The sequence below is a fragment of the Rhinoderma darwinii genome, chromosome 3 (genome assembly GCF_050947455.1).
Source record: "Rhinoderma darwinii isolate aRhiDar2 chromosome 3, aRhiDar2.hap1, whole genome shotgun sequence".
NCBI lineage: Eukaryota > Metazoa > Chordata > Amphibia > Anura > Rhinodermatidae > Rhinoderma > Rhinoderma darwinii.
The window spans coordinates 201872963-201895797 of NC_134689.1; the positions used below are offsets into that span (position 1 = coordinate 201872963).

A 22835-nucleotide genomic window follows, 5' to 3' on the forward strand; every position below is an offset into this window, starting at 1 on the left:
GGTCTAGTTTCCAAGATAGGGTCACTTTCGGGGGGTTTCCACTGTTTTGGCACCACAAGACCTCTTCAAACCAGACATGGTGCCTAATAAAAAGGAGGCCTCAAAATCCTCTAGGTGCTCATTTGCTTCGGAGGCCGGTGCTTCAGTCCATTACCGCACTAGGGCCACATGTGGGATATTTCTCAAAACGGCAGAATCTGGGCAATAAGTATTGAGTTGCGTTTCTCTAGTAAAACCTTCTGTTTTACAGAAAAAAATTGGAAAATAAAAGGATTTTCTGACAAAAAAAATAAAATTAAAATGTCACCTCTACTTTGCTCTAAATTCCTGTGAAACAACTAAAGGGTTAATAAACTTTCTATATGCTGTTGTGAATACTTTAAGGGGTCTAGTTTTCAAAATGGGGTGTTTGATAGGGGTTTCTAATATATAGGCTCCTCAAAACGACTTCAGAACTGAAGTGGAACCTAAAAAATTATTATGATACCTTGGAATTTAAATCTTAGTGCATACTATATGGTTTTCATAATACATGATTTCATCATGCAGAAAACTGTAAAACAGTCCTGTTTTTTCTATGTATAATTAAATGTGAAACAGTTTGAAGAAGATCTGTCAGTTCTCCTGACGGGTGTGTTTTAGTAAATATTGAATCATGCTGATAGCACTGTGTTCAGTGTTCTCCCAGCACTGCACTATGCAGAAAGCCCTTAAAAACTGGAGCAATCAATCAATCAATCAATCAATCAATCAATCAATCAATCAATCAATCAATCAATCACACTGCAGCCATACAATCTAAACCCACAATCAGGTCCTTATTCTGTATAGTCTATAATGTTTACATTCTAAGCATTATCTTTGTTCAGAAACATAGGTGTCAGTCTTTTATTACACTATGCCATAAAACAACAACTCTCTTATATGTATACTCCTGGACAACTTCTAACTAATAAATGTTTAACTACTTCATCCACACAAAAAAAAAGGACATGGTCCACACATTTAATATTTTATAGTGATCTATTGCTGCCAAGTATAATTAAAAAAAAACGAAACATGAGGTTCCTAGTACATATTTTGATAAAACGGTATAAGCCCACTTGCCACATCACGTTGACCTCTTTAAAGTGGGTCCCTACGCTTAACCTTGGAGCAGGACTGCACGGCAACCTGTGCTGCCACAACGCATAAGCTGCAGGAGGAGTAACCCAGAAGCCCAAAAGTAACCCTGCTGCCTTTGGCTCTGGAACCACCCCCCCCCCCCCCCAAACACTGCAGTGCAGAAACAGGGAGTGTCATGCAGCTGTGATCATTTGGCAGGATTTGTTTAGTGGTCAAGATTTGTACTTTATACATATATATCTAATCTATTTTCCACATGGAACAACTGCAAACTAAGCTCAAGCAAATAGCTATGCTTTTTAAACAACCCTTTTCCATAAGCACGAGAATATACATGTACAGTCCTGGCCAAAAGATTTGAAACTGACACAAATTTAGGTTTTTACAAAGTTTGCTGCTTCAGTTTTTATAGTGCCAATTTGTATTAACTCTAGATTGTTATGAAGAGTTATCAGATAAATTGCAATTAATTGCAAAGTCGATTCTTGTCATAAAAATTTACTTAAAGAGGCTCTGTCACCACATTATAAGTGCCCTATCTCCTACATTAGGAGATGGTCGCTATAATGTAGGTGACAGAGGTGCTTTTTATTTAGAAAAACTATCTATTTTTACGACGTTATCAGCGATTTTCGCTTTATGATAATTACTTTCTTAATGGACAACTGGGCGTGTTTTTACTATTGACCAAGTGGGCGTTGTAAAGAGAAGTGTATGACGCTGACCAATCAGTGACCAATCAGCGTCATGCACTTCTCTCCATTCATTTACTCAGCGCATAGTGACACTGCGTTGTTCACTATCTGCTGTCTTATACTGACACATTAACGTTACTGAAGTGTCTTGACAGTGAATAGACATTCCTTCCAGCCAGGACGGGATGTCTATTCACAATCCCGACACTTCGGTAATGCTTGTGTGGTACTTACAGCAGAGCAAGCGTAATCTCGCGAGATCACGCTTTAAATGACAGGTTACAGCGAGATTATGCTTTGCTCTGCTGTAAGTCCCAAACAAACGACCAAAGTGTCGGGATTGTGAATAGACATCCCATCCTGGCTGGAAGGAATGTCTATTCACTGTCAAGACACTGCAGTAACGTTAATGTGTCAGAATAAGACAGCACATAGTGAACAACGCAGTGTCACTAAGCTCGGAGTAAATTAATGGAGAGAAGTGTATGATGCTGATTGGTCACTGATTGGTCAGCGTCATACACTTCTCTTTACAACGCCCACTTGGTTAATAGTAAAAACACGCCCAGTTGTCCATTAAGAAAGTAATCCACTTGTAACGGCAGGAACCGTAGCTAGCTCCAATCACTACGTAGGTAGTGCAATGTATTAGAAAAAAAATCTGACAGTTGGACATTCAAGTCCCCTAGTGGGACTAAAGTAAAGTATAAAAAAAAAGTGAAAAAAAAAAAGTTGTAAAAAATATAATAAAAATTTTAAGTAATAAAATAAAACACAATCGCCCTTTTTCCCTTATCAAGTCCCTTATTATTGAAAAAAATAAACCATACATATTTGGTATTGCCGCGACCGTAACGGCCTAAACTATAAAAATATTATGTTATTTAGTCCACGTGGTGGACGGCGTAAAAAGAACCTTAAAAAATGATGCCAGAATTTCTGTTTTTAGGTCACTTTGCCCTACAAAAATTTAAATATAAAGTGATCAAAAAGTCGCATGTATCCAAAAATGGTGCCTATAAAACTATAGCTCGTCTCGCAAAAAACAAGCCCTCATACAGCTCCGTCAACTAAAAAAATAAAAAGTTATGGTTCTCACAACATGGTGACAGAAAAAATACATTCTTTTTCCAAAAGTAATTTTATTGTGCAAAAAATTGTAAAACAGACTGACCCGAAGAATAAAATTAACATGTAATTTATAATGCATTGTGAACGCTGTATTAAAAAAAAAAAAAGCTATGGCAGAATTGCAGTTTTTGGTCACTTTGCCTCTCAAAAAATAGGATAAAAAGTGATCAAAATGTTGCATGTACCCCAAAATGGTACCAATAATAACCACAGCTCGTCCTGCAAAAAACAGCCCTCATACCACTACGTATATGAAAAAATTACGTTAGTTAAGGATTCCATAAGTCAGGAAATAAAAAATATGCAGTTGTGCAGATCATAGGGGAACATTTCGTCAAGAGGCGATTTACCGGGGCCCTAAAATTAGGGAACCAGGAAGGGGGGGCCCAAACATATCTGCTAGAAGCGAGGGTGCCCGTATTATACCAGGACAACACCTCCTAGCAAAATTCCCCAAACTGCAAAGGTGTGTGGAGTGTGGACCAAAGGGGGGATAAGTAAAGACACCGTTTATCAGTCCGACACCGGCCTGTGCAGAAAGGATTGCTTCACAGCGTAACACACATCTATGGATTATTTTATTGTTTACCCCACTATTATACCCCCTGACCCACTATGCTTGCTGTCAGTGAGTAGCTGACAGTTCTAATACACTGCACTACGCATGTAGTGCAGTGTATTAGAATAACGATCAGAGCCTCCTGCCCTCATGTCCCCTAGTGGGACAAAGTAATAAAGTAAAAAAAAAGTTAAAAAAAGATGTGTAAAAATAAGAAAATAAAAGATTTAAAAGTAATAAAAGTAAAAATCCCCCCTTTTCCCTTATCAGTCCTTTATTATTAATAAAAATATATAAACAAACAAATAAACTATACATAATTGGTATCGCCGCGTCCGTAACGGCCTGAACTACAAAATTATTTCATTATTTATCCCGCACGATGAACGCCGTAAAATAAAATAATAATAAACCGTACCACAATCACAATTCTTTGGTCACTTCACCTCCCAAAAAATGGAATAAAAAGAGATCAAAAAGTCGCATGTACCTAAAAATGGTACTGATCGAAACTACAGTTCGTTACGCAAAAAATAAGTCCTCGCACGGCTTTATTGATTGAAAAATAAAAACCTTATGGCTCTTAGAATAAGGTAACACAAAAAGTGAATGATTGTTTACAAAACGTATTTTATTGTGCAAACGCCATAAGACATAAAAAAACTATAAACATCTGGTATCGCCGTAATCGTATCGCCCCGCATAATAAAGTGAATATGTCATTTATAGCGCATGGTCAACGCTGTAAAAAAAAAAGAATAAAAAAACAATAGTAGAATTGCTGTTTTTTAGTCACCACGCCACCTAAAAATAGAATAAAAACAGATCAAAAAGCCGCATGCACCCCAAGAAAACTACAATGGATTCCTCAAGAGGTCTAGTTTCCAAATTGGGGTCACTTTTGGGGGGTTCCCAATGTTTTGGCACCACAAGACCTCTTCAAACCGGACATGGTGCCTAATAAAAAAGAGGCCTCAAAATCCACTAGGTGCACCTTTGCTTCTGAGGCCGGTGCTTCAGTCCATTACCGCCCGAGGGCCACATGTGGGATATTTCTAAAAACTGCAGAATCTGGGCAATACGTATTAATTTGCGTTTCACTGATAAATCCTTTTGTGTTATAAAAAAAATGGTATAAAAAGGATTTTCTGACAAAAAAAAATGTACATTTAACCTCTACTTTGCTCTAAATTTTTGTGAAACACCTAAAGGGTTCATAAACTTTCTAAATGCTGTTGTGAATACTTTGAGGGGTCTAGTTTCTAAAATGGGGTATTTCATAGGGGGTTTCTAATATATGGGCCCCTCAAAGCAACTTCAGAACTGAACTGGAACCTTAAAAAATAAATAAATGAGGCAATACTTCGCTTCTTACATTATACTGATAATGAGCCGTGCCCACCCCGAGATGACCCCAGTTTTGACCGTTTGTATAAACGGAGACCCCTATTAGACCGTTCCAGTGCCCGGTTTTCCCCAGCATACACCCCGAGAAGTGTATTTCTATTGATGAGTCCCTGGTACATTTTAAAGGGAGGGTTCAATTCCGCGAGTACCTGCCGGGTAAGAGGGCAAAGTATGGCGTGAAGATGTATAAGCTGCGAGAGTGCATCAGGGTATACCTACAGGTTTAGGATATATGAAGGAAAGGCCACCCCCAAACCAGACTGCATCCTGGACTACAATAGGTACATGGGAGGGATGGACTTGTCAGATCAAATCCTGAAGCCCTACAGCGCCATGCGGTGTGGTATAAGAAGCTGGCCGGTAACATCATATAGATGGCTTTGTACAATGCGTACGTGCTACGTCGATGTGCAGGCCAGACGGGAACTTTCCTGGAATTTCAAGAGGTGATTATCAAGAACCTAATCTTTAGGGACCAAGAAGGGGGGCACCCAGTACTTCTGGAAGCGGGGCCACACGCATCGTACCTGGGAGGCAACACTTTCCAGGAGAAGTTCCCCAAACTGGCAAGAAGGGAAAAAGCCAAAAGAGGTGCAAAGTCTGCTATAAGAGGGCGATAAGGGATGACACAATATATCAATGTGACACGTGTCCCGAATAACCAGAGCTCTGTATGAAAGCGTGTTTTAAAATTTATCATACATCCCTTGGTTTATAATTTACCCCAATTTTACTTACCCTGATGCCCTCCGCACAGCTTATCCCCCCTCGTCTTTCCCCTCTGAGCCCTGCTGTGTGCCCAGGCAGCTGCTAACAGCCACATGTAGGGTATTGCCATACCCGGGAGAACCCACATTACAGTTTATGGGGTGTAGGTCTCCGGTCAAAATGCTCACTACACCTCTAGATGAATGCCTTAAGGGTGTAGTTTTTAAAACGGGGTCACTTCTTGCGGGTTTCAACTGTACTGGTACCTCAGGTGCTTCTGCATACATGACTTCGCACTAGAAAATCCCCAGTAGGCCAAATGGTGGTCCTTTCCTTCTGAGCCCTCCCATGGGCCCAAACAGCAGTTTATCACAACAAATGGGGTATTTCGGCCTTCAGAACAAATTGCGCAACAGAATGGGGTATTTTGTTTCTTGTGAAAATAAGAAATTTTCAGCCAAAACTACATATTATTTGAAAAAAATAATTTTGTTTTCATTCCCAGCCCAATTCAAATTAGTTCTGTGAAAAAACTATGGGGTCAAAATAGTCACAACACCCATAAATGAATTCCTTGAGGGGTGTAGTTTCCAAAATGGGGTCATTTGTGATTGGGTTCTATTGCTTTGATACCTCTGGGGCTCTGCAAATGCGACATGGCACCCGAAAACCAAACCAGCAAAATCTGGACTCCAAAAAACACACAGCGCTCCTTCCCTTCTGTGGCCTCCCATGGGCCCAAACGGCAGTTTATTGCCACAAATGGGATATTTCTGCACTCAGGAGAAATTGGGCAACAAAATTGAGCATTTTGTTCCCTGTGAAAATAAGAAATTTTGATCACAAATGACATTTTATTGGAAAAAATGATTTTTTTTTAATTTCACAGCCCAATTCAAATACGTGCTGTGAAAAAACTGTGCGGTCAAAATGGTAACAACAACCATAAAAGAATTCCTTGAGGGGTGTAGTTTCCAAAATGGGGTCACTATTGGGGGATTCCTACTGTTTTGGCACCTCAACACCTCTTCAAACCCGGCATGCTGCCTAAAATATATTCTAATAAAAAAGAGGACTCAAAATGCACTAGGTGCTTCTTTGCTTCTAGGGCTTGTGTTTTAGTCCACGAGCGCAGTAGGGCCACATGTGGGACATTTCTAAAAACTGCAGAATCTGGACAATACATATTTAGTCGTGTTTCTCTGGTAAAACCTTCTGTGTTACAGAAAAAAAAATGAATAAAATTGAAATTCCGCAAGAAAAATGAAATTTGCAAAGTTCACCTCCACTTTGCTTTAATTCCTGTGAAATGCCTGAAGGGTTAAAAAACTTTCTAAATGCTGTTTGAATACTTTGAGGGGTCTAGTTTTTAAAATGGGGTGTTTTATCAGGGTTTCTAATACATAGGCCCCTCAAAGCCACTTCAGAACTGAACAGGTACCTTAAATAAAAGGCATTTGACATTTTCTTAAAAATATGAGAAATTGCTGTTTATGTTCTAAGCCTTGTAACGTCCAAGAAAAAAAAAAGGATGTTCAAAAAACAATGCCAATCTAAAGTAGACATATGGGAAATGTGAACTAGTGACTATTGTGGGTGGTATAACCGTCTGTTTTACAAGCAGATGCATTTAAATTCTGAAAAATGCAATTTTTTCAAAATTTTCTCTAAATTTTGCAATTTTTCACCAATAAACACTGAATATATCGACCAAATTTTACCTTGAACATGAAGCCCAATGTGTCACGAGAAAACAATCTCAGAATCGCTTGGGTAGGTTTAAGCATTCCCACGTTATTACCACATAAAGTGAAATATGTCAGATTTGAAAAATGGGCTCTGAACCCTAAGGCCAAAACTAGGCTGCATCCTTAAGGGGTTAAAATTGGATGACTTTTTGGAGGTTTCTAATATATAAGGCCCTAAAAGCCACTTCACAACTGAACTGGCCCCTGTAAAAATAGCCTTTTGACATTTTCTTGAAAATGTGAGAAATTGCTGCTAAAGTTCTAAGCCTCGTAACGTCCTGAGAAAAATAAAAGGATGTTCAAAAAACAATACCAATCTAAAGTAGACATGTGGGGGATGTTAATTAGCGACTATTATGTGTGGTATAACTGCCTGTCTTACAAGCAGATACATTTAAATTTAGAAAAATGCAAATTTTTGCAATTTTTCGCTAAATTTTGGTGTTTTTCACATTTAAATACTGAATGTATCTAGCAAATTTTGCCAGTAACATAAAGTCCAATGTGTCACGACAAAACAATCTCAGAATCGCTTGGATAGGTGAAAGCATTCCGAAGTTATGACCACATAAAGGGAAACATGTCAGATTTGAAAAATGAGGCTCTGTCAGGAAGGTCAAAAGTGGCTAAAGAGGGAAGGGGTTAATATTAACACACTAAAAATGGCTGTATTTGACTGCCATATTTTCATTTTAATAACAGACATTTATTTGCACACCAAATTGCAAGGAGGTAGCTAATTATCACAACTTAACGGTTTTATAAAAAATTCAAGTACACAGTATGAAGAATGAGATGGATAATGGAATTTTGACTTACATGCTTTGCTAAATTGGGACTCTTTGAGTCAACATCATACCTAAAAATAAAGCAAAGAAAATGTATTTGAAAAGATGAATTATCACATTATTTTACGACTGCAATTAAAACGACTAATATGTACAGTAAAATGGTTTCTGTCATTCCAGCTCATAGCAGTAATTTAAGAAATGTACTATTTATAAATCCACTAAATATACTTTGTTAAATAAAATGTCAGTACTTGTATATGACTGCTAGAACATGTAAAAAGACATCACAACATTTTGTAATTTAACAACTTTAAATTCCCTTGCTTTACAGTGTAATACTTATGAATTGCAAGATTCTGTCCCCCAGGAGAGAGAATGAAATACAGCATATTTTGTGCGCAATGAATTCCCTTTCTCGTGCAGTCTCATTCACTTCCATAGTCTTATATGTCTTATATACAGGATACAAAAAAAAAAAAAAGCAAAAACATATATACCAACCAATACTTGTCCGGCAATTACATCGTTTTTCCTCTTTAAACAATGCAAGTCATTTTCTTTAAATAGTTTTTATTTAAACCTATTTATTGCACAGGTTCTCCTTTAAATATAATTTCACAATTTCAACATAGGCATCTAAAACTGAGAAACTTTGTATCACTCATGCTGTACTGATCATGGCCAACATCTGCATTTATAATTCAGCTGGTTGTAAATGTAAAAAATGGAAAACACGACCATGGAGACAACCTAAAGCCAGTCAGATATGAGATTTTACTCAGTGGATCCTAATGATTTCTTGTTTGTGGCAAAGTCATGGGAGATAGCTGGTAAGGCCGGTTTCACTCTTTTTTTCTGGTCAAAAACCCTGTGGCTAGATGTTAGCTTTTAAGTCAATGGTGAAATATGAGACTTCATAGTGAAAGATTTAATTTATGGCACACTATTCATGGCATTTTTTCAAGTATTTTCTTCCATTAGTTGGCCGAGACCAGCGGATCATCTAATCTTTATGGCGGCATCCCAAGTCTCTCCCGACGGTAGATGCTGGGGGAAAGTAGGGTCGGGCATCTTGAATTAAAACTATGGCTGATTCGTTTGTTTATTCATAGATAAGACGCAGCCAGAGGAGTCAGACAGCGGCTTTCTCTCTTCTCCCTGTTGAAAACACATGCACGCTCGGCCGAGACGAGCATGCATATGTAAGAGGGAAGGAATAGCTGTCAGCCAACTGTATGACCAGCCTATGCCTAGGCACACATTAACTCATGACAATGCAAATCTCTTGGAGAGTTTGGAGTGAGAAATTTTGAAAGATACTGCCTACAACCTTGACAGATATTCATCTTTCTTTGCTTCCAGTCAAAATTTACAAAAACGGCTACTTGAGCATGACTTTTACCAGCAGGGACTGTATTCCATAATTTACTTTTGAATAAGTGTCTCAACAGAGAAGGCAATTAGATATGTGATTACATTAGTTGAGTCAGAAATTCAATGCAAGTCGATTATATTATTTTACTTTCCCTTTTCAGTGTATAAGTCTATATTGTAAAATTACTGTATTTTTAAAGGTAAACCTAAATTTACATGTAATTTAAATTATTACAATTAAATATTAATTCTAACACATACAGTATACTTACTGTATATATATATTTTTTTAATTAACACTATCAAACTAAATCTTTAGTTCCACATATAAACCACTAAATACAGTCACAGTTTGAAAAATCATACTTAATACTTGGCTACTTTTACACCTTGATGGAAATAATGAAACAAACATTTTTATAAGTTATAATGTCTGTACTTCAGGGTTAAAAGTAAGGATATGTTCACACGGCCTATTTTCGGCCGTTTTTCAGGCCGCAAACGGCCGAAAAATCGGAAGTAGAACGCCTCCAAATATCTGCCTATTGATTTCAATGGAAAAAATGGCGTTTTGTTCTGACGGGCCGTTTTTTCGCGCACCGTTTTTTCGAGCGCCGTTTTGAAAAACACCTGCGTCAAAGAACGACCGCGAAAAAGAAGAGTAGGTCACTTCTTGGGCCGTTTTTGGAGCCGTTTTTCATAGACTATTGAAAACCGCTCCAAAAACGGCTGTAAAAAACGCAGCGAAAATCGCATGTGGCTTAAAAAACGTCTGAAAATCAGGAGCGGTTTTCCCTTGAAAACAGCTCCGTATTTTCAGACGATTTTAGTCTAGCGTGTGAACATACCCTTACAGTAACCAGTAGATTGGAAAAATAGCATCTCTACGCATATAACATGCCGTTTTCAATAAATTTGTCATAAGTAAAACCTGGTTGTATAAAAATGTACACATGTAAAAATTTTAAAATTACAATATACTAAAACAGACGCTGCAGAAACAGTAGCTTAGGTTTTACAATCTAAAACATCTGTGAACCCTGATAAAGTTTACCATTACAAATCAAAAGCATTGACAACAGAGACAGTAAAAAACCAGAAGAGATAAAAGTTTTGATTCTACTGAGCTTTTATATTCTCCTTTAGAAAGTAACCCTTTAAAAGATAAGGCTGGGAAGAACTGTGTGAAGCACTTGAAGATTTTTGGAGAAATTTCTGTGACTGTTTAATTAATCTGAATGGTACATGCAGAAATCCATGCTCATGCTGTAGAACCAACACTGCTCAGATGTATGGAACACATTTTCAGTTGCAGAAATTTCTGCAACAAATCTGCATCGTCTGAAGATACCCTAAATAGAATTTTTGGCTTATGCAGCACTTTGTTTTCATTTGGTGATAGAGTGTAACAAACCTGATGACATGGACAGAATAGTGTGGATGGTTAGGTCCAGTACACACTGAGCTTTTTGGAACCAATTGAGACCGCGTCAAAATCTGCACCAAAAAACGTCCGAAACTGCCTCCCATTGATGTCAATGGAAGGCAGAGGCGATTTTTTCCCCGGGCCCCTTAAAGAGGCTCTGTCACCAGATTATCAAATCCCTATCTCCTATTGCATGTGATCGTCACTGCAATGTAGATAACAGTAAAGTTGTTTTTTGTTTTTTTTTGAAAAACGATCATTTTTGGCTAAGTTATGAGGAATTTAATATTTATGCAAATGAGCCTTTCTAATGGACAACTGGGCGTGTTTTCTCTTATTTCCAACTGGGCGTGTATTGTGTTTTTAGCAACTGGGCGTGTTTACTTCTTTCACTGCACAATCACACTGTGCTGTGGATCATGCTGGACTGGAACAATGTGAAGTGCAGGACACTGATTAGTCACTGATTGGTCACTGATTGGTCAGCCTCATACACTTCTCTGTACAACACCCAGTTGGTAAAAAGTAAAAACACGCCCAGTCGTCCATTGAGAATCTCATTAGCATAAATCTAAACTAGCTCATAACTTGCTCAAAAATGATTGTTTTTCAAAATAAAAACCACTGCTGTTATCTAGATTACAGCGCCAATCAGATTATGTAGGAGATAGGGCACTTATAATCTGGTGAAAGAGCTTCTTCAAAGCCGCTTGCGGGGAAAAAAAGCAGCATGTCCTTTATTGCCACGGCTCCCCTCTGACCTCCCATTGAAATCAATGGCCACGTGCGAAAAACGGCACGAGAACCGCGGCAAAAAAGCGCAGCCAAGTCAAAATCTGCCTCAAAATTCCTGAAGGAATTTTGCAGAAGATTTTTTTCTGCGTGCAAAAAACTATGTGTGAACTAGGCCCGGAGACTCAGGGCCACCTTTCCGCCTGGGCACTTCTTCACTCAGTGGCGTCGCTACCGCTGTCGCAGCCATAGCGACACTGCGTTAGCAACGCAACTATAGCAGCAGGGAGGTGTCTTCCCGCTCTGCTATCTACTAGCGCCACTGTAGCACCCTGAAGGAGCGTATTCCCCGTGTGGCTGGGGATTCCGCTCCAGGACGGAGCAATTGATGTCTCTGTCCATAAATGACAGGACGTCGGCAACACTGTGGACGGGGATTCCGCTTTAGGAGTTGCCCCTGATGTCACTGGCCATATATGGACTGAGACATCAAGTGGAGTGCTCCAGGAGTGGAATCTCACAGGGGAATTCCGCTCCTTCAGGGAGCTACAGTGGCGCTATCTACAGGAAGTGGGGGAGCTATCTACAAGGGGGTTTTGGACTGTGTGGCAGTACCTAGAAGGGGGCTGTGTGGCACTACCTAGAAGGGGGCTGTGTGGCACTAGTTATAAGGGGGCTGTGTGGCACTATCTACAGGTGGCTGTGTGGCACTACCTACAGGGGGCTGTGTGGCACTCTCTACAAGGGGCTGTGTGGCACTACCTACAAGGGTATGTATGGCACTACGCACAGGGGGCTGTGTGGCACTATCTACAGGAGGAATATGTGAGTGCCGGGCTGGGGGGCTGATGGTCATTTTACTGTGAGTGGGGGGCTGATGGTCATTTTACTTCAAGTGGGGGGCTGATGGTCATTTTATTGCGAGTGGGGGGCTGATGGTCATTTTACTGCGAGTGAGGGGCTGATGGTCATTTTACTGCGAGTGGGGGACTGATGGTCATTTTACTGAGAGTGGGGGGCTAATGGTAATTTTACTGTGAGTAGGGGGCTGATGGTCATTTTACTGGGAGTGGCGGGCTGATGGTCATTTTACTGCGAGTGGGGGGCTGATGGTCATTTTACTGTGACTGGGGGCTGATGGTCATTTTACTGTGAGTGGGGGGAGGATAGTGTTCAAGTGGTATACACCTCTGACCTCCAACTGAAATTAATAGGAGATAGAAAATACCTGCGGCGCTCGTTTGGTGCTTTTTTTTGTCTGCGTCTTTTGCATTAGCTTCAACGGCTTAAAAAAAGCGGAAAAAAAAAAGCCAAATTCAAAATCTGCTTCAAAATTTGTGAAGCAATTTTGAGGCAGATTTTTTTTGCCTTACAAAAAACGCTGTGTGTACATATCCTAAGAGTGTAGTGCTTGTTTTGCTGTCTTTCTCAAAACAATTTTTGGTAGGGGTGCTCTGAGGAAAAAAGGTTGGGAAACTCTGTACTAAGCTACAGGATCCCGACATGGAGCAGCTCAGTTCATCGGGACTGGGGCCTAGGTGAGTAAAAATTTTGTTTGTTTGGGGGCACTGTCTACAAGGGGGCGGTGGGGGTCTTATGGCAATGTCTACATGGAGGTGGGGGGCTGTATGGAACTGTCTACAAGGAGCAGGTGGGGACTGTATGGCACGGTCTACAAGGAGGAGTTGGGGGATTCTGGCACTGTCTACAGGGAGGCTCTATGGTACAATCTACAGGTGGGCCCTATCTTCAAGAGGGGCTGTGTGTGGCAGCAAGGGGAGGGGGCATAATACTGTGTGGGCACAATTAGAGGACCAAATACTGTGTGCTTGAAGGGGTTATAATATAGTATATTATAAAATATTATTTTACTGTATGGGGGGCACTAAAGGGGCATTACACTGTGTGGGGGCACTATATTGGTGCATTGTACTGTGGGGGGCATTATACTTTTCTATGGGGTATTTTTTTATGATGGGGTGGGTGCCGAAAGATAATTTCGGACACGGTGGCATCTATCCAAAGGCCGGCCCTGCTCCTACCCACACCACACTATAAAATGATTAAGAGATTAAAGTTTCACACGACCCTAATACGGACCCAAACTAACAGCATAGTTCCAGGATTTGCCACCATAATATGGGTGCCAAAATTCACCTACATTACACTCCTGAGAAACTGGCCTTAAGTAATTCTGGAAGCAAGACTATGTTTGATTCAAGGTTCTCAACCACTAGGCAACTTCAGAAGGAAATCAAATTTGAGAAGATTCAGAGTTTTGTCTATATTTTTAAGCCTCTCTTCAAATAACCACTTTCCCCAGAACCTATAAGAAATAACTTTTAATGAGACATGGTAAATGAATATTAATGATTTTTATTTTAATATACTAGTATTTAAAATGAATAAAATATATAAACAAAACATAAAATTATGGGGGGGGGGCACTAAACATGAAGATGACTGAATAAAGAGAGGGCCGTATTTGGAGTTGGTGCTGCCATAGATTCAGTGGGGAAAACCTGCAACTGAAAAACATGTGATCCCGCAACACAAATTGACATGCTGCAGATTAAATGTATGAACAGGTTTTCAGTGGGTTTTTTATTAAGTGTGTGGATGAGATTTGCTCACATTTCATCCATTTTGCTGCTACTTTATCACACTGCGGATTTTTCTCAATGAAAACAGTTGCGGAAAATCTGCAGTGTTTACACCATGTGTGAACTTACCCTAAAAGAAATGCTCAGTGCTATCCCCATTAACATTCCCTCCCCTGCCCCCCACATGAACACTCGGGCCCATTTCCCCTATTATTGATCAGGTCACAGTTTATTATTTTTAAGAAAAAAAAAACAAACACTCCTGCAGCCAAAGCCCTGTCGGATGCATCAGTACATTTTCCTACTTTTAAAAGTAGACCAATGTACTGAGGGGGTGCTATGTACGAGAGGGCTCTGTGGCACGACCTACAGCAAAAAATATCCTCCTGCTCCTCACATGCACTTTGTGCTGTGAGGTGGAGAGCGCGAGCGGCAGTCTGAGGAGCGCTGGCGAACCCTCACCCCGTGAGTGACCTGGTCGGTCAGGTCAGAAAGTTATATAAAAAAAAAAAAATGCAGCTATCCCCTCAGCCCTGAATAAAGATATATAATACCGTATTGATATTGTTATATAAATATGGAATCTATCACCATCACATGCTAAATTATATGGTATAACAATGTTAAAGACATTATACACCATTACAAAGAGTGCCCACAATTTCAAATTAATTAGAGATCAGAAAGAGAACTTCAAAGACAAAGAGAGAGGACATGAAAGCATGAGTTTCACACATTCATGCCAAGGCACGACAGAATGCTTTAGAGATATGAAAGTCACAAAGTGTACAGTATGTTGGAAGAAAATAGCAAGGAATGGTGTATTATTCGAGATAAATGTCTTTTAAGTAAGCAATCCTTTTATATAATGGCATAATGGAGCTTATTTAAAGAGACAATATCACATGAAAGTGACATCTTTGAATATTTTTTTGTGGCAGTTTACACATTTGCGGACATCTAGCAGCCATTTAGGCTAAACTGTAAACATAGATAAATAACTAATATTGTTTTACAGTGCTCAACAGTGAACCTGCTAAATCCTCATGATGACTAGAAGATAAAGGATGACAAATTACAGGTGTGACAGAATGACAGTACTGCCTGGAAAGAGTGCAGTCAACTGAAACATTTCAGAAGAGCTGGTGATGTCACTGCCTCTCTCTAGTTCTAGACTCCATTGACTCTTTTGTAAAGTATACCCTCTCATTCTGTGAAGAGCTGGCAAGGAGCAGTCCTCTTGTGGAAAAACAGCAGAAAAATAATATGATAAACAAATTAATATAATTTTTGGGAATAAAAGCAGAATATATACACTAGTTTATAATACTTAGTTCTTTAGTCAATTTGATTTAAAAAAAAAAAAAAAAAGCAGGATAATGTTCTAATGAATAACATGGTGAAAACAGTTAAGGTATACTGTAAACTATGTCTGCCATTCGGTAGCAGTAAATAGCCTAGTAACAGAACTAAGCCTTTTTTGCTCAAAAATAAACCATTAAACAATATACAACTACATTGTAATCTTGTGTAGACCTTGTACAACAAAATACAGTACAACAATGATAAAACTAAAAAGGTGCAAAAAGTGAAATACAAACAACTCTAAGTAACTTACATTTCTTATGCTATTTTTAAAGCTTTCACTTTTTTAAAGTTTGCTCTGTTTTGGCCTTGCTAAACTAAGTGGCTTGTGGATCAAGTGGAGTTACTAAATTGAATTGGTTTGCTATTTTCCTGTGTGTGAAACAGTGTTTGATATATGAATTGAGTGCTTGATAATAGAAGTTAGAAAAACTGACAGAATTGAAAACCCTTTTTTTCTTCTTAGCTTCTGTCCTGCTGTGCAGCTGACTAGGGGGAGGGATTAACTGCTCTCAGGTGATATAAATTAGCCTGCAAGCCTCAGTTGAGCTTGCTCTGTTTTGGCCTTGCTAAATTAAGTGGCTTGTGGATCAAGTGGAGTTACTAAACCGGAGTTAAAACAAGGAGTTAAAGTCCCTGTAAGTTCACTGTTTTTGTAACTGGGATAACGGATAGCAAGATTGGAGATTTTCTTCAGTGCACAGTTTGCCATATGTATGCACGACTGGAGCCGGTGTTCCAGGGTGAATACCTCTTTGGCAGATCTGAGCATGTTGTTCACCTGGAAGCTTGCATTAGAGATCTGGAGGAGCAAAATGCAACACTGAGGAAGATAGGCAACCTTGAGCGGAGCATGCTGCTCACTGAGCAAGCAGTTAGTGGGGTAGAACTGGAGGGTGAAGACATGGGTCAGCAGGATCAGGCAAATAGCTGGGTTAATGTAGTTAGGGGCAGTAGAAAGGAGTCCAAGAAAAGGAAGGCCAATCCTGTGTCTGATATTCCAAGCAAAACTGCCAAGGTGGGTAATGATGCAAGGTTGTCGGTCTCAGAAATGGCAGCCCTAGTGGATACGGATCTCCCTAACAGCGGGGAGAACAGCCCAGCTAGTAGTCAGCGGGATGGTAATGCAGGTAAGGCAAGACAATTGGTAGTTGTAGGGGATTCTATAATCAGGAAGACGGATAGACCTCCTCAACCGAATGGTTTGCTGGTTCCCTGGTGCCAGGGTTCGGCATGTGGTGGAACGGTTGAATAAATTACTGGGAGGGGCTGGTGATGATCCAGCTGTCGTGGTCCATGTGGGAACCAACGACAGAATACATGGTAGCTGGAGGAGCCTTAAGAATAATTTAAAAAAACTAGGCTACAAGCTGAAGGGAGGGACCTCCAAGGTAGTATTCTCAGGAATACTGCCTGTGCCATGCGCATCACAGGAAAGACAGCGGGAGCTCAGGAAGTTAAATGCATGGCTTAAGTCTTGGTGTAGAGGAGAAGGCTTTGGATTCCTAGAGCACTGGGCTGATTTTTCATTGGGGTGCAAACTGTGTTCTGCAGATGATTTGCACCTAAATGGAAGGGGGTCCGCTGTGCTGGGGGAGAGAATTCTAGCTGGGGTGGCGGAGTATTTAAACTAGGGCTGAGGAGGGAGGTCAATGTAGAAAATAAAGAGGTAGTTAGGTTAGAGAGGGGTGAGACTATATTGTTGGGGCGAAAAATAGACTGTGGGGAGAGGACTAGACAACAGGATAAGGAGATCCTTGTTACAAAACCGCAATGAAAACAAAAACGCCCAAATAATCGCATTTCACATTTACAAAAATTGGAAGGCAAGTTAAAGTGTATTGTCACAAATGGCAGAAGTCTAGCAAGCAAAATGGAGGAGCTAGAGGCCTTGGTACTGGAGGAACATATAGATACAGTTGGTGTTGCTGAAACATGGCTAGACTCTTCACATGACTGGGCTGTAAATCTACTTCAACTTCAAAAGTGGAGACATTTCCTCAACCTGTTGCAGGAAAATTTTATGGCCCAGTTTGTGGAAGACCCGACTGGAGGTGAAGCTCTGTTGGATCTGGTAATTTCTAATAATGCAGAGCTTGTTGAGAATGTCAATGTTCGTGAAAACCTCGGTAACAGTGATCACAATATCGTTATATTACACCTATACTGTAAAAAAAACAAAAACACAGACTGGGAGGGCAAAAACACTTAATTTTAAGAAGGACAATTTCCCCAGGATGAGGGCTGCAATTCAGGATATGGACTGGGAAGAACTGTCAAAGATATTTTAATTATCTTTATATGTGTGAACATATATTGCTTTAAATGGACAGTTGAGTTGTCACTAAAGCTCAAAGACCTGCTGAAACAAGAGCCTACATGGGGGGATGGCTATTCTATTTCAAGTCGTTTAGTTTATGGCTTTGCATTTCAGCTGTTACAAAGGCAACGTGAGAAAACGTGCTGACATTGTATTTCTTATGGCTAAAGATATATGTGGAGTTTTGGGATATTACCATATTAAGAATGCTCATGCTTTGCAAGTATGAGGTTACCACCTACTCTCATTTTCTTATAAATAAAGATGGATCCGCCCCCTGTGGGCAGAGACTGTTTGAACACTGAAGCTGCGTGTCATGGTCTCTCTCCAGCCGGCCGGCCTCTCTCAGATCCACCATTGAGAGAGCATTCATTAATTTGAAACTCATAGACAAATGCAGATAATGTCCAACGTTAATGGACAATGTAAATTCTGCAGCGACATTACTTGGGGGCTCTTGTCCGGGATTCTCAACATAGATCGAAGGCGACAATCGAAGGTGGATGACGGCTAAGATAATGGAGAACTGCACACAAAACCGGTGAGTAAGAAATGTTATTCTTACTGTGCACTTCTCTCTTGTTTTAGCTGCCGTCCAGGTATTGTCTCTTTTGACTATTTGGGAACCATGAACACCATTTGTCTATGAGTATTTGTATGTATGAATTATAGGAATAGGTGTGTGAGTAGAAATGAATCTGTGAGTGTATCTGTGAGAGGCTGACATAAGGGAGCGTTTGTTTTCTGATCCCAAAACATACAGAAACAACCAAATACCGAGATAACACTAAAACGGCCTGTCCGAAGTGTTCCCTCCGGCCCCTGGGTTTAGTATGTATTAAGATCAGGTTGCAAATTGATCCTTGCAGAAGTGACGGGTAACCATCCCCGCCCAAGTGATTGTTAGGACTTTCGCGTATCCAGACTGTGACCCATAGGAGGCGCACCTGGCCGGAAGTAAGAGTATGTATGTGGGCTAATCCTCGGATGCCCGAACTGAATGAGTTGCTGATTATTAAGTAACATCTCTGTAACTAGAAAGTTTATGGAATATCCACGGGCCCCTGAGACAGTGAGACAGTTATAAATCACACCCATCCCTTTAAATACAACATAAAGTAGGTTAACGTACACTGCACCGAGGGACTTGCAATAATTGTGATCTTGTTGACAATAGTTGTGATTTGGCTGCTGTTTAGGAGACCGGATCAGAGACGTGGTTGCCCAACGACAGTCTAAAACATTTAGCAGAGCGCGTGGGGGGGTAAACTCCATGACAGTCTAGAATATTTAGCAGAGCGCGTGAGGGGGAAACCACCATGACAGACTAGAAATAGGCCCAGGATTTAGCAGAGTGCTTTGAGGAGCCCTACGGACATACTAAACACAGGAGTTAGCAGAGTGCCTAGGGAATTCTCATTGACAGACTAAGAAAGCCGAAAGTCTAGCAGAGGGCATGGGGACTTCTGATTCAAAGTATGCCCAAGGTAAAGTGCTGGCCAGCCGGGAATTGGGGCATAACACCCAAGGTATAGGGTGTGGAAAAACAGCAGCAGATATTGTTAGGAAACTAAGTGGGAAAAGGTTTAGTTTAGAACCTAGAGAAAATAACGTAGAAATCGAGAATGTCCAAGCAGGTAGTTTTCAGCTATACTGGATGGGATGGTTTCTTGAGAGATGATGGGCCCTGGATTAATAGACAGAGTTGCAGAGAACAGATAGAAGTGATTGAATGCACCAAAAATAGGGAAAAAAAACGGAAAAAAAAAACACATGGAAACACAGTTGTCAGTTGTCAGTAAGAATTGACCAGCGTCTATTTCTATAGATAGAGACATTCCAGAAGAAAAGAATGTGCCAACGTATAATTGTTCTATGTACAGCTTTATAAACCAAAGGCTTACAGAAACAAGAGGTTTCCAGGGGTGACATGCGATCAGTTATTAGCCATACATAGAGAGAAAGGCGTCATCAGAATTCATAAAGGAATCAATTAATTCTTCACTTCCCAAAAAGGAAACATTGGGTGAAATGTTCAGGGATTATTCATAGAGAGATAGACGTGGATTAGGTATTGGCTAGAAATATAAATAAAGCCAATAGGAGAATTGTAAGTGTAATGACCCGGATAGTAGAAGAAGTGAGATTGATAAAGTGAAGATTCTTATGTATTTCTATCCAGATCTGCTTGTTGGAATATACTGTATATCATCTGTCCTAAATTGTCACTAATGAAATTTCCTCTCGTTATAGGAGTTTTCCAAGACATTTTAAACAATACTGTAAATCTTTTTCCTTTTTGGTTTATTTAACAGTCATTTTAATAATTGCATGGAATGTCTAACAAGATTTATTGTTAATCTATAGTAACCGTGTTAGACTAATAGAAATAATGATAAGAGAATAACGTGTGTTACTTACAAGAGCATGCCTCAGATATCCATTGTGGGAAAAAAACATGTGAAGAGGTTTTGTCATTGATTGACAGGAGCACATGGTGACATTTTGACGTTGTAGCTCATAAGTTTTGGCTAGTAAGGGGTTAATGCTACATTCTCTGTTATCTGTAGTTTAGCTGTGTCTGCAGAAAGTGCAAAATAAGAACTGTAACTTAAAGATTAAGAGGAAAAAAGCCTAATAAGAATACAGGATTGAGTATTATATGTTTTATGTTCATATGTTATATGTTATGTTATTTGTGTTTTATGTGTCGACCACAATGGAAAACTTCATTCATATTTAAATTTAATATGATGCGCATTACTAAATGATTATAGTTCATTGGATGAAGAATCCAATAATAGGAGTTTATACACAGTCACTCTAGTTTTATACTTGTTTTACATAAGGTCACACACAAAAGGTATATAATGTGTGAGATTGGATTCTCAGCACTGAGAGTGTCTGGGAACAGCTGGTATTGAGTGACTGGTGTGAGTGCTGAACTATTTTTAAAGGGAAATGGTTTCTTTGAAATCACCACATGAGAAGGGAGTCAACAAGAAAGATTTTTATGTCATTGTTACATTTTAGTTTATGATCATTTGATATTAAAAAGTTTCTATTGGCATATGATGACGCATATAGTGCACAATATGTTTCATCATTTGTGTTAATAGATTAGTTTATTTAATAATTGACATATACTAATTAAGGAAACAAATATTTTGCTATTTTGCAAAGCTCTATTATTTAATTATAAGAGTATCCTTTCTGTTGAATGATGGTATATACATTACATATGCACATGACACACACACACACACACACACACACACACACACACACACACACACACACACACACAAACATGTTGGGAATATATTTTATGAAATGAAAATGCAAATAAGATGACAGCATTCACAGGAGCTGTTGTCACGTGTATGGTGTCAGATTCCTGTCCAGTCAATCTTATAGTTTCTGACATCCTTGCAGCAATTCAGGTTGTCATCCAATATAAGGCTGATGGACAGATTGAAGTTACTGATGATATGCAAAATTTTATGTGTGCAGCACTCTATGGGGATTGCACTGAGAGGAGGAAGACCCCACATCTCAGGCTTATTGAGGGCGGTCCTGTCCCTCTTCTGGGCACAGGGTAAACAGACGTAGGACGCATGTCTGTGGCCCCTGTGACTGTTAAAATTGTTTGCAAACATCCCCAAACCTCAGTTGAAGCAGTGCCCTCCGAGCCTCCCACAGTTGAAAAGTATTGATAACCAAATAAGACAAGTATTTGGAGGCCGAGGTACTGAAGAAATGTGTATGTTCTTATAAGCCCCTCTCCCTAAGAATGCCAAACAGCATTGTACCTTCCGTCTTGTATCTGTGTAGTAGCAGCAGCTGCTCTACTCAAAGACAAGACAACAGACATAGTGCTAAGATTAGCCTCTAGTTCTCAGGGTGCCCCATGCTGTTAGTGAGATTCTTCATCAAGCACACACTAAGTATATGTCTACAAACACAGCAAACGATGGGTATGATCCAGCGCAGGGAAAAATAAATCGAAATTCCGGATGGGTTAAAATGGAATTTTACTTTACTTTTCAGCCATGATTAAGGACGAGGAGATCGTCTGAAACGCGTAGGCTCCACACACCTATCTTCTCTCCATTTATCCACCTTTCCTCTGCGGGAGTTAGCTCTCCTTGCGTTTTTTATTCCATACCAATAAAATTGGAACTAGTTTCCATTTTAACCCATCCGGAATTTCGATTTATTTTTCCCTGCGCTGGATCATACCCATCGTTTGCTGTGTCTCTACCGACGTGTGCCGACACGAGGATCCTGGCGCAACAGGCATTAAACTCATTTTTTGCCCTAAGGTGAGCTGGAGGTTCCCTCCAATCTTTTTTCTCTATATGTCTACAAAGTATAAGACCAGTCTCATCACCCCATCTAAAACTAACCATACAGAGATGTACAGTGTTAAACCCTACTACATTGCTTCCGCAGGGTTCAACAAAGGAGGAAGATAAGGATACATGGTCAATGGGGGACTTGAGAGGGAATGGGATAAGTCGCAGGAAATAGTAGACAGTGAATTTCCAGCCTGGTGGGAAGTTGATTTCTCAGCACATTTGATTCCCTAGTACCCAGATCATCAACATAATTGTCTTGAATGCCAATAGAGATAAAAACATAAAAAAAATGTAACAAAGAATCCAATATCTAATCCAGCTTTTGAGTTTCTTTTGTAGATGGTTCCAGGTACCACCATGAAGGATGCTACAAGACTGGGTATATACTGTCACTACCGAAACAGAGGTAATAAAGTAACAACCACTCCCATCCTCCGTGTCAGCACAGGAGGTGGAGGTGAAGGTGCTCGCTGAGGTGTGTAGACTGGCT

The 22835-nt window shown here is 39.9% G+C and overlaps 1 protein-coding gene across 1 annotated transcript in view; it reads right to left on the minus strand.

Moving 5' to 3' along the window:
• The window catches only part of CPNE8 (copine 8), a 424222-nt gene that overhangs the window by 235339 nt on the left and 166048 nt on the right, over positions 1-22835 (minus strand). Inside the window, exon 5 of the mRNA XM_075857239.1 lies at positions 8193-8232. Coding sequence (XP_075713354.1) covers positions 8193-8232 — 40 coding nt within the window. The remainder of the gene's footprint in view (positions 1-8192; positions 8233-22835) is intronic.